Source organism: Myxocyprinus asiaticus, chromosome 48, assembly GCF_019703515.2.
Source record: "Myxocyprinus asiaticus isolate MX2 ecotype Aquarium Trade chromosome 48, UBuf_Myxa_2, whole genome shotgun sequence".
Taxonomy (NCBI): domain Eukaryota; kingdom Metazoa; phylum Chordata; class Actinopteri; order Cypriniformes; family Catostomidae; genus Myxocyprinus; species Myxocyprinus asiaticus.
Genome location: NC_059391.1, coordinates 21,667,376 through 21,680,127, shown reverse-complemented (window position 1 = coordinate 21,680,127; position 12,752 = coordinate 21,667,376). Strand labels below are relative to the sequence as shown.

At 36.1% G+C, this 12,752-nt stretch overlaps 1 protein-coding gene across 2 annotated transcripts in view; it reads left to right on the top strand.

The window, feature by feature from the left end:
• The window catches only part of LOC127437828 (cytosolic carboxypeptidase 4-like), a 208,948-nt gene that overhangs the window by 95,221 nt on the left and 100,975 nt on the right, over nt 1–12,752 (top strand). For both annotated transcript variants that reach the window (XM_051693035.1, XM_051693036.1), the window contains exon 19: nt 7,174–7,354. In XM_051693035.1, coding sequence (XP_051548995.1) covers nt 7,174–7,354 — 181 coding nt within the window. The remainder of the gene's footprint in view (nt 1–7,173; nt 7,355–12,752) is intronic.

Genomic DNA, 12,752 nt, shown 5'->3' with positions numbered 1-12,752 from the left:
TCAATGTCAAGTGAAAGCGTCCAGTTACTGGGGATTATCAGGATAAAATGAGAAATATTTGGCTGGTCAAATATAGTAATGAAAGTAATTCAGTGTGACACAATTATGTAATTAAAACATTTCTTTGGCTTGACTTCACAAGCCAAGTCATGAAAAAAACAATTGTGAAAAAACATTTTCTAACTGCACCCTGAATGTGTCTAAACATCATATATATCTTCAGAAATACAGAGCTCTTATCTGTTAGTCACAGTGCCCATGCCTACTGCTGACAGTGAATGATAAATCCTATTTGAAATACCTTTCTGCTTACATTTGACTCTAATACAGAGCCTATGCTACATTGGCATGCATCCTGCAGCCTACATGATTCTTTCTCCCTCTCTCATTTTTTTATTGCCATCTGTGCTTTCGGTCTGTCCTTCATGTTCACAGAGTGTCCTCACATAACCCTCAGTTCTCCCATTACCCACTGGATGGTAAAAAAACACACACTTTGAGCGAATTAAACGAAGATACTCTGTTCTCTTTGGTGCATTGGTTACTCAGTTCTCTTTTGGCCGAACTGTGGCCTAGAATGAATACTATTCCCGTTTATATAATAGCTGTAGCATAAATACACAATATGCTTTATTCTTACTGAAAAATAGCATTTTAAAGGAATAGTTCACCTAAATATGACAATTCTGTCATATTTACTCAGCCTCATTTATTTTAAATGTATTTATTTCCTGCATGCTCATGCAATAGGTTTGGTAAAGTCTTACAACAAAGACACTGTTTTCAAAGAGAGCTCCATTTACTGTAAAATTTGTTTACCTCAACGGTCTTGCGTTTTCTATAATTTCCTCAATAGACATAAGCTGTTTTTATGGGTGTGTTGAAGTCATACAGAACGAGAATTAATATGAGCACATAAAATTGAGAGTATGAGTCCCTATTTTAGTCTATATGAAGGATACAGTTATAAACCCAGATAATAAGGTTGTAAAATACAGATGACCTCATTGTAAAACTGGGATGACCTCATTGTAAAAAAAAGATACAGACGGCTGCAACAGTGAATTCTCGTCGCAGGAAGTGTCTCCCCGCAGATCGCTTTTGGCGAAACTCACACTAAACACGATTACGTTTGGTAATTAACAACCCAAGAAATTAGCTTCAGTTAGATTCCTATGAAACACTTTTAATTAATAAAAAACTAAATTAAAAGCTGCATTTTCATAAGCTTTTTGGGGCAAATTCATCTCATGATTACAAATGGACAAGTCTGATAGGTTCTAATTAGACCTGATTTGCATATACAGGAAAGGATTACAGAGATTGCTTTTGATAGCTTTAGGCTTGCTTTGTATTTTACGATCAAGAGGCGGAGACTTTTTCTGTGTGTGTGTGTGTGTGTGTGTGTGTGTGTGTGTGTGTTCTTGTTGAAAAATTGTGTTAGTGTTTCACAGAGTTGAACAAATCATATGCTTATAAAAAAGACTTGGACATTATCTATGGATATTTAACACAAATGTTTTACTTCATGTTGATACTTCTACAGTCTTCTACAGGTGCTTAGGTTTCTTACCAGAGTCAAAGTCTAAGAATGTCACTTTTATTTTATTTTTTAATATTTATATTAACTAACATTAACAAAGATTAATAAATGCTGTTAAAGGACTGTTCTTTGTTTGTTCATGATACCTAATGCATTTACTAATGTTAACAAATGGAACCTTATTGTAAAGTGTTGGTGAAATTTGAAGGAGTGTAAACATATGGCTTAATGATTCTCAGGAAAAGTCTCTGGCCATTGCCGTGTTCTAAGTCTTTGTCTAAGTCTTGGTCTAAATCTAGGTCTCTGGACATTTTAAAGATTGTAGTACTAGCAACTCAATTTTTACTCTATGCTGTTAGTAAGAAAAAGTCTCTAGTCAGTGCTGGGGTTCAAGTCTTGTCCTAAGACTTGGTCGGAGTCTACAGCTATAGACACTTTAAATGTTGCAGTGTAATATTAGTAACTTAATTTTTACTCTGTATTGATACTCAGGAAAAGTCTCCGGCCAATGCCAAGGTCTAAGTCAAGTTTTAAGTCTACTGTATGTCTATGGGCATTTTAAAGAGTGTAACTGCAAGCAACTGATTTTTTTACTCTGTGTTGAAACTCAGGAAAAATCTTCAGCCAGTCCTGTGGTCTAAGTCTTGGTCTAAGTTTTGTCTAGGTTTAAGTCAAAGTCTGAATGCCAATGTCACTTTCACATACTAATTCAAATAGTTCATACTGTAGTGGATCTTTATGGAAATACTACTTTCAAAGTACCCATGAAACCTGTATTTTTTTCTCAGCGTAATATGCAGAATTATAAGTCCCACTTTCAAAAGCCTTTCCTTAGAACGTCTTAAGTGCCACTCAACAGAGGCACAAAAACCTGACTATTAAACCCAGATTCACAAACACACACACAGACCACACACAAAAATAGGAAGGAGATAATCCAGGATGTTTTTAGGCAATGTCAGTGGGAGGTAAGTTTCCTCGGCCACAAAGCAGCGGGAGAGACAATAACAGAAAAGGGATTTTTTTTTTATTTTTGCCCTTCCTTTCCTTTTTATTCACTGTTTACACTGTCTTTTGCTCCTTCTTTCTTTCTTTCTTTCTTTCTTTCTTTACCATTTGCATTGAAGTCGACTGTATGCCAAAGACTCTGCATACAGGGAGTGAAATCCGGGCACTCAAAGGATTTTGCTGTGCTCTTCCCACAGGGAGTGTGGGAAGGCTGACTTGTGTTGCGGAGAAGAGATCTAACGAAGGCCTCCATTCTTTCGTAGCTTCACGAAACACTCTCACATATTTGCACACTCAACTCCCGCATGTGGCAAACATATATTTTGCTGGGCATTTAGCAGTACAAAAGTGTAAATGTGATCAAGGCGAAAATACACGTGGACTTGAAATGTGGAGGTTTATTTTAATAGCCTGACGAAAATAGCTCCTTGAGTTCTTATTTGCATAGTGCAGGTTGCAGTTGTATGTAGAATACAAGAAGCAGATCACTTTACTACTTTACAGCAGTGGCTCTCAACTGGTGGATTGTGACACAAAAATGGGCTCCAGGTCTGTGCAAATGCAACTAACCACATTATTGTGCATAGAATTAAAAAAATATATGCTTATGAAGGGGAAGATAAAAAATAGAAAACTACCCATATCTTCTGTTGTTCATATTTGTCGTCCACTCAAACTCCACGGTATGTTTGCTCATATTCATCTGTCATTTAGTAGAAGCTACCCAAATTAGGCAGATGCCAACATGGACGGGTTGTGCAAAAACATCTCGTTAAAATCAATGTACAAAACCATTCATTGTTAAATAAAATAATGCCCAGACTACAGTAAGTGCAAGTTCACTTGCAACTAGGATAATTTTTTTTTTGTGCTTATCACCATTTGTTTTGCATGATTGAAAATTGCTTACGTAGAACATGAAATTATCGAAATTAAAGACGCATTTAGAAACCACAATTGTTAAGTTTCCTATTCAGGCTTTTTTATGTTGATAACATCTGAAGATCTTTACATATTGTTTGGGCATAAGGATGGAAATATTAATAAATTGTAATTTTTAATTTTAAGCACTTTTTTTTTATTGTATTGGTTCACCTCAAAATTTCCAATATAAAATCTGGGTCCTGAAGCTAAATCAGTTGAGAACCATTAGTGTAGAGGTAACTTTTACTTTACAAAATCTATTAAGTTAGTGAGACAGGTGGCATTTAATTGCCATAGCGATGTGTTTGGTTCACAATGCACAATAATGTGGATGAAGACTGTTGCAAAAACATAGTCAGAGTATTGATAAATGGATGTGCATGAACACAAGTGAGAGAATGAAAAATGAGTTGAAGGACCGAGGGAGGAAGATTTGTAGTCGGGAGGACAGAGGGTTTGCAGGCAAGACATCATCAGGATCAGCACAAAGCATAGGGTGCCTGAAGACTTGAATCTGACTTGAACTGGAATTCAAATTATCTTTTTTTTTTTTTTTTTTAGCGCTGAAGCAGATGGCTCTTGAGGGGAATCGAGTCTCATGCACTGGGCTGATGTGATATTTATCAAGCACATTTTATCTGACACTTTTGTAAGAGATGTAAACCTTGTCATATTTCACAACCGTTTTATTTATTTTTTTCTTTAAAAAAAATCTGAATTGGCGTTTTGTGGCTTTTAGTCCATGTTTTTGACCATTGAGGCCTTCTAAATGATGGTGTACTCCTAAAAGATGACATAATATACTTTAAGTAGATATACACATTTAAAAATGACTGTCTATCTCTTTTGGGCAAACAGACCAAAAATTGTGATGACTCATCCTGCACTACAATTTTTTGTCCAATCAGATGCTCTCCAGAACAATAAAGCCCCTTCCCCTTATATCACCTTCCTTGCAATTGCAAGTATCAAGTCATGTGTCATATCCATGATACAACTAATGCCAATTTGTGTAAAAAATTTTAGAAAAACATTTTAGAAAATAATGATTAAGATATGTATTTTAGTTGTAAGGAAAATATTTGATTTACTTTTTACTTAAAGTTGTACCACTTTACATTTTTAGAGTCATTTTATCCTTTTTTTTCTTCTTCTTCTTCTTTTTTTTTTTTAAAATGTAATAAAAGTAATGAAACCAACTTGAATACAAAGATTCCATTTCTAAAAGATTTTGTTTCTTGTCATTGCCCCTAATCTGAATACAAAATTCCTTTCGCCAGCATCGACAGTGATACCACAGGTTGTTCCTGACAAATTTATAACTTTCATTATTATGTCCAAAAGGAAAAAAGTAATCACTCCATCCAAATTGCATGGACTCATTCAGATTCAATTAAATCCAGAAAATATGAAAGAACGCATAAACAGAGACCATGCAGAAACTCATTACGGAATCATCAATACCCGAATCACACAAATTAGTCACCCCTTCTGCTGTTTTTTGTGGGGTGGCAGCCAGGTCCATAATAATGTCAAAGTCAATGTCAATGTATTTTTAAAGCACGATTAAGATTAAGAGACTGTTGACCAATGTGCTGTACAATAATCAAGTATAAACATTGTATAAAGATAATACCAATGAACATACAACAATAACACATTTCAAATACTAATAATTAACTAAACTCTGTTGGACCAAATGTCACAGAAAAAAGTTGAAAAAAGTTTTGTATAAAGAAGGACATTTCTAATGTACAAGGGTAAGCTGTTAAAGGTCCAGAGTTTTTGGGTGGCTACTGCAAAATCCCTGTCACCCTTTTACTTTAACCTGGACCTGGGAACAATCAAAGTTCTCTGTTCACCTAAGGACCTAAGAGACCTTGTGGGATTATGTAGAGAAGGTAAAATGGGGCTAAACCATTCAGTGATTTAAAAACAAATAATAAGAGCTTAAAGTCGATTCTGTAGCGCACCGACAGCCAATGGAGAGAGACCAAGATGGGGGAGATGGATGATCTCGCTTGCGTGTACCCGTCAGGAGCCTAGCAGCAGCATTCTGAACAATTTGCAGACGATACAATGATGACTGACTGACTCCTACGTAAAGAGAATTACAGTTGTCCAGTCGTGTGGAAACAAAGGTGTGAATCACTTTCTCAAAATCAATAAAAGTAAGAAAAGGCTTAACTATGGCCAGTAATCTTAAATGAAAAAAGCTAGATTTGACAACTGAGTTAATCTGTTTGTCAAATTTAAGAGTGTTATCAAACAGTACACCTAGGTTCTTCACAAATGGTTTACAAAAAGGGGCGAAAGGGCTCAGGTTTGAGGAATTGAGGATGTCCGAGCCCCCAAAACAAACAATCTCTGTTTTACTTTCATTTAGATTTAGAAAGTTCATAGACATCCATGCTTTAGTATCATCCAAGCAGGCCAGCAAGGATTCTACAGCACTCTTAATATTTTTTCTCAGGGGCAGATCAATTTGCATTTCATCCACATAACAGTGAAAAGAGATGCCATGTTATTAAAAATGGACCCTAAGGGTTGCATATACAGTAAAAACAAAGTGAGACCCAGGATGAACCCTTGGGGAACCCCACAAGTGAGGGGGGCAGAAGAGGATGTGACTTGACCAAAGTTAACTGAAAAACTTCAATTGGACAAGTAAGATTTAAACCATTTGAGAGCAGTTCCTTGGATACCTACTGACTGCTTGAGGCAGGAGAGAAGGATATCATGATCTATGGTATCAAATGCTGCACAGAGGTCCAATAACACAAGAGTCTCCAGAATCAACAGAAAGAACAAAAAGAAGAAAAAAAGGAAAAATCATTAAGAACTTTTAAAAGTGCAGACTCTGTGCTGTGGTGCGCTTGAAACCCATACTGGAAGACTTCAAAAACCTAATTTGTATCCAAAAAACTCTGCAATTGACTGAGAACAACTTTCTCAAGAACCTTAGAAATAAAAAGCCGGTTTCTAAATCTGTCTAAAGTTCATGTAAACTGTATAATAGTCAAGTAAATTAAATTGTTACGTGTTTTTGAGTCGAGGGAGACGTCAAATGAAAATATGATGTCCCGTAATTGCAGTGTAATGCGACAGCACAGAGACATTGATTTGGACACTTTCTCTCATTTTAAAAATAAATAAATAACAAAGATTCCATAAGATCCAATAGAATAGCTACTCAATTAGTTTTAGTTACAGACATTAGTTATACGGTAACCTAATTTTGTAGTTAAAGGTGATGTAATTTATTTGATGTAAAAAAATAAAATAAAAATAAAAATACTTGTTTCTATCCCAGCTGAATGTGCAGAGATGGGGCAGTAATATCTGTTGGGCCATATAGCTAATGGGGCGAGTTTTCTGGGGAGACCTGTTTGAAAACATAATTTTTGTTGTTCTGTTCTTGAATAGTGTTTCTGATGTTAATAGAAGTATTTCTCATGCTGCTTGATGAACCTATAGAGAGGTTTTGTAAGTTTGTGATTAATGATCTTATCTGGAAACCAAAAGGTTGCAGGTTCCCCACATGGTGATATTTTGTAAACATCACAGAAATAATTTTCTCCACCCAGATCATGTGGTATTAAAATAAGATTCTACACTATTCTGTGTATGTGTGTGGCATTATTAGAAATTACTACTTACAGCATTTACATCCTGCTTTTTTGTTGTGTTTTTTGTAGGTAACCGGCCATGTGTGGTACTGACAGCGAGGGTTCATCCTGGAGAGAGCAATTCCAGCTGGGTAATGAAGGGCACACTGGAGTTCCTGTGCAGCAGTGATCCTGTTGCAGAGAGCTTGAGGGAGGCTTACATCTTCAAAATCATTCCCATGCTCAACCCTGATGGGGTCATTAATGGCAAGTACGTACCAACACACATGTAGTATGCAAAATGCCTTTTTGCAGTATGCAAAATTCATTTTCATGGTCTTCCTCATTATCTTATACAATTTCTGAATCAGACTGAATGCAGATTCTGATTCCAGATCTCATGGCTGCATTATTGCTTTTTAGTTGTTGATTGCTGAATTTCTAGAATAGTTTCAGATGATAAAAAAACACTCTGAGGGGAACTCAGTAAGAATGAATTGTGCCCACTGATAGCTTTGATTAATTGCATGTTATGTCTGCCTCGTTTTAGCACCCGATTCACTAAAGGAGAGATGATCTGGAAACAGCGTAAATGGCCAAACATATTTGCACTTAACACAATTTGCACTGCACAGTCTTTCTTTTTTTTTTTTTTTATCTTGCATATGAATTCTGAGGAGTTAAGCAAACTCTATACTATTTTTTTTTTTAGATTTGAAACGTTTATTTTCAGTTTCCTAAAGTCATTGTTTTCCAGTGTGCTTATTGCAAGTGAAGTTGATTGGGAGCGATTTTGAAAGTCTTAGTTTTTGGAAAATGCTGTTCTAGTGTGGATGAGAGGTGCAAATGTAGCGCAATTAATGCATTTTCAAAGGAAAATGTATCAGTCTGGACGTGGCCTTAAATGCAGATTTTTGAACTGAAATACTGTGTGCTGAAGTGTGCAACTATTTAGTTATTTGTTTTTCTGCTCACTGTGAGAGTACATCTGATCTTAGACCAGTAAAGAAACCTGAATTACTATTCTTACTCTAAATTGGACCAAAATGCAAACTGCCCCTTTAGGCTAAAGATTTTCATAGCTTTTCTTTTCATTTAATGTGATTTTTCTTTTTCTTATTAACCATGATGCATTGACGAGGTCACATAGGTGTCAATGCGTGTTGCTTTAAACTATAAATATTTGCTACATAGCCTCCAGGCCATATGCGACTGTTCACCATTAATATCAGTGTCGTAATTCCCTGCATTCTACACAAGAATATTTATGATTTCCACAGGCATATGTAAGCAGGGTTTCTGTCCAACAGAGATGCACACATTAAGGCAGCCACCTTTCTGCCCTTGAAATTGAGTGGCAAAATGAAAAAGACAAATGCTAGTGTGTTTTAATCTAACAAATATGACCAAATCTTCCCTGCTGTTCCGAGCAAGATGGTATTTACATGTGTAAAACCAATACCAAGGTCAACACTGTGGCCATCCACATTTAACGTCCCTTCTCCGAGGCATATCAACACTTTATTCACAGTATGAGTGTGATCGATTTTCCTCGCAGCTTCCTTACAACTGTCGGTGACTTGATTTCCTCGCTGAAAGAGCCAAGAGATGGGGGGTCTCCTCCGTAGCATGACCTCCCCCTCATCTCCAGTCATGTGTATAGGGAGTTTCTGTATAAAGCACTATTGATCAAGCATACAAACTGATGGAGGTGTAGTTTGGGGGCGGTGTGTTACAGGAGACTCCCTCTTTCCATTCTGAGGATTTATTCCTCTAGTGAACTCAAACTAGGGTGTAGATGAATTCAGAGTGAGGATATATGCTTATACTGACACCAAGTTTGGAACTGTGCAATAATCATAATAACTTGATTTTTACAGTTTGTGAAATAAATGTGTGTGGTGCTTGCCTGTGCAAAACTCACTGCCATGATGTTAGGGTGTTGAGGGTGTTGTCTGGGTGTTGCTATATGAGATTACTAAGGTATTTAGAGTGGTTTCTAGCACACTAGGTGGTTCATAAGGGCGAAATTTGGAATCACATGTTACCATACTATAAAATCAGCCTGATCTCATGAAATTTACGTGAGCTTTGCAACATTTTGGAAAAGTGGAATTCGTGCTTCATTACACGTTTGACTGCAGTTTCCAAGTGAAATGTCCAGTGGGGGGCACCAAAACCGAGCAAAATGAGGTTGTAATCGGATGAGGTTTTTAAGGTGAATATTATATGGAGGTTTTAGTGAGTAAAACAAACCTCCCTAACCTAAAACTTTACCCTAAACCTAACCAATAGTGTCCTAAAAGAAAAATGAGAGTATAACAAAACTTACCCTTATCCAACACCTAACCCTAACTGATAGTGTTTTATAATGTCAAATTTGAAATGAAAAGCACATTTTCTGAAGCAACCACATCATTTTGTGTCACTTCTATGGCACTTTCACTTTTGTTCATCTTTGGCTGGACTTGAACCAGGGTTGACGAGTCCAAAGTCCAGCACCCTATCAGGTGAGCTACCAAGCAAGCTGTTCATATTGGAATAAGTGTGCATATGTAGGTGGGTCTATAATAGAAGTGTTAAAATGTTTTGATATCATAACATATTGGGGGGTGAGTAATGGAATGAAAAGTAAGTGTTTTTAAAGTCAAAATCAGCAATTGTACACTTGATTTGCATGACACTGTATAAAACGCACAGTTGTTGTAGCGCCTAGTATTAATTTTACCAGGAAACTGCAGCGAAAACATAAAAAGCGGCACGTAAAAGTCAGTTTGCAAAAATTTTATAGAGTAACGTTCATTCTATTAGACCAGGTTGTCTAAAATAGTAGGAGAATATGGTAGTTGCATACTCAGAATTCAGAATTTATTCTCATAACACTCAGAAATTTAATGGAGTTATGGGCCATTCACACAAAACCCATTTTTGCATCCATCTGTGTTATTTTTCAATAGTTGTTCTATGTGAACTTGTGCTACATGGACGTCTTTGTCCGTTGTGCCATGTCTTACACAGGAAAGATGCATTTTCTGTGTCTAATTAAAAAGAACTGAAAAACGCATCTTAAAACACCATTGCTCTACGTTTTTCGTACGCTAGCTTTTTTTTTAATGCAAGAACATGTTCAACCTAAAGGGTCCCTTAGGGATTTAGAGCAAGTACAGACAATTGTAACATTGATGTTTGACTTGGAAAATACCACTTATATTTGTGAAAGGTAAATAAATTATTTAATGCATTAGATGTTACTTTTGGGCTTTGCATAATTTATTGGATACTGGAAAGAGAAAAGGGAGAATGGGGGAACTGGATTGTGGCATGCAGCAGGTGGGACTCTAACCTCTGTCACTCTGAATACAGTGGCTCTTATATATCATGAGCAAGTCAAGATTTTATTGTCATTTAATCATGTTGTGCATGGAGGAGCGAAATTTCATTTCTCTTGCATTTCTCCTTACATTTATTTGCACAAATCAATGCAATCCCACACTTTTTGAACCGATTCTCTGTTTGTTTTTTTATCAGCCCCCACAAATTACCATGACGGATTTCGATTTTGCTTTGACAAAGCATAAATTAACCTGTAGGGTATTTTTTCCTTTGTGGGGGCCATAATTAACAGGTTCAGGCCACCCTGTTGCTTGGTGACAGGTCTGAAATGTGTGGGAGAGCCTTCAATGCATTAAAGGCACAAAAATGGTCTTGATTTACACACCTTTATGTTGTTCCAAACCCTGACTTTCTTTCTTCTTTAGAACACAAAAGGAGAAGCTAGGCACATCTTTAGCCTCAGTCACCCTTCACTTTCATTGAATGGAAAAAAGATGTAATGATGCACTGAATGCGAACAGTGACTGAGGCTAACATTCTGCTTAACATATCCTTTTGTGTTCCATGGAAAAACCAAAGTCATATAGGTTTGGAACAACATGAGGTTGATGATGACATGAACTACCCCTTTAAGTGGTGATCTTACATCTTTTATAACATGCCACTAGGTCTGTTCACATTTAACTTTTGTAAATGCAGTCAGAAAGCAATATGAATGCATTATGTAATTAGATAAATAACTTTAGAATATTTATGTACTTCTTTGTAAGTGTTTCACAACAGTTTTCATAATACAGTGAAATTTACCGTATGTCCACCTCACTCTTAAAAAAAAATAAATAAAAAAAAATAAACTTTAGAGAGCTCACCTCTAAGACTGGAAGGGTTCTTCTAAATGTGAACGCTTTTGTCTGATTCATTTATATGGTAATGCAGTATTGCATAGATATAAATACAGCAGTGTTGCAAGCCCTTTGAAATGGTAATGACAATGTGTGAAAAGGTCACTATTCCTTCCATCAGATTCATCGCAGACTTTAGATATTTTGAAGGGAAATATTAATAATGTTGGTCAAAGGGTCTGATGTTATTTGTGATATCCTCTGTCTGTAATGTCCTGCTAACACAGTGAAAAAATTTTTTTATAAAGACTTCACAGTCAGTATTCATTATGATTGTTGTGAAACACTCTTTATTATCATAAGCTATTTTACAATGCAGTTATATCATAATATATTAATCATATTTGCAGCTCACTGAATTCAAATTAGATAATAATGAGATTTTCTATATACAATACTAACGTATTTTCATGGTATTGTTGTGAAATTATACCTATTCATTTTTTCAAAAAGCATTAATTTCACAATGCAGCTATTGTTTGTTTTAATATAATGCCAAAATTAAAATTATGTCATGATTTACTCACCCCAAACCGCAAAGCTTCAGAAGACTTATGGACTACTTATATAGTAATTTAATAATGTCATTTTTTTATCTTGAAAGTCCCCATCCCTCTTTCACTTTCACTTTCATAAACCTTCTGCCTTACATCTCCTTTTGTGTTAAACAGTAGAAGAATGTCATACAGGTTTGAAACGACAAAGGGTAGATTAAATGATGACAGAAGTTTCATTGCTTGGTGAACTTCTCCTCAAAGTCAAACTCTCTTGGTGGAGTTTTAAAGGAGCATGTTGTGTTAGCATACTGAGAGATCTGGGTTTTGATTCTTTCAATCATAGAAACTGGAAAATGGCAATCCGTTCAACAATATTTTGTTGACTACAGAGACCAAGAGATGTCAACAGATGTGACTTGTGACAAAAAGCAGCTTTGCGTTCAGTTTTATCTAACGGATAGAGAGGGGTGTGATAATGGAATTCACTTCCTGCTCTGGCTTAGCATGAAACAAAACAAGAAAAGTGTGAACAGACTCGGGTGTTCTGTGGTTATGTTTTCAATTCTGGGTATATTCACCACAGTGGTTGCTCTAAAAAGCATCTCTCAGTCATGTCAAATGGAATTGAGTCTCTGAAATCATGAACTCCCAAGCCAATTGCACATCAGCTGTACAAAGACTGCAGAATTGTATCCCAGTGTTCCTGATCAGCTTCCCTGATCTACCTGTTGGAAAATTGCTTACAATAAAAACTGAACTGGTAAAGACTGATTGATAAATTGATAAATCCAGCAGTCCACTTTCATGGATCGATCTAAACACAGTGGCAATTAACAGACGTTTGGAGTACACTTTATTTCTGGACATTTGCAACTTGTAATTGACAGACAATAGAGAAAGAAACGGAAATCATTAGGGAGAGAGAAGTAATGAGATC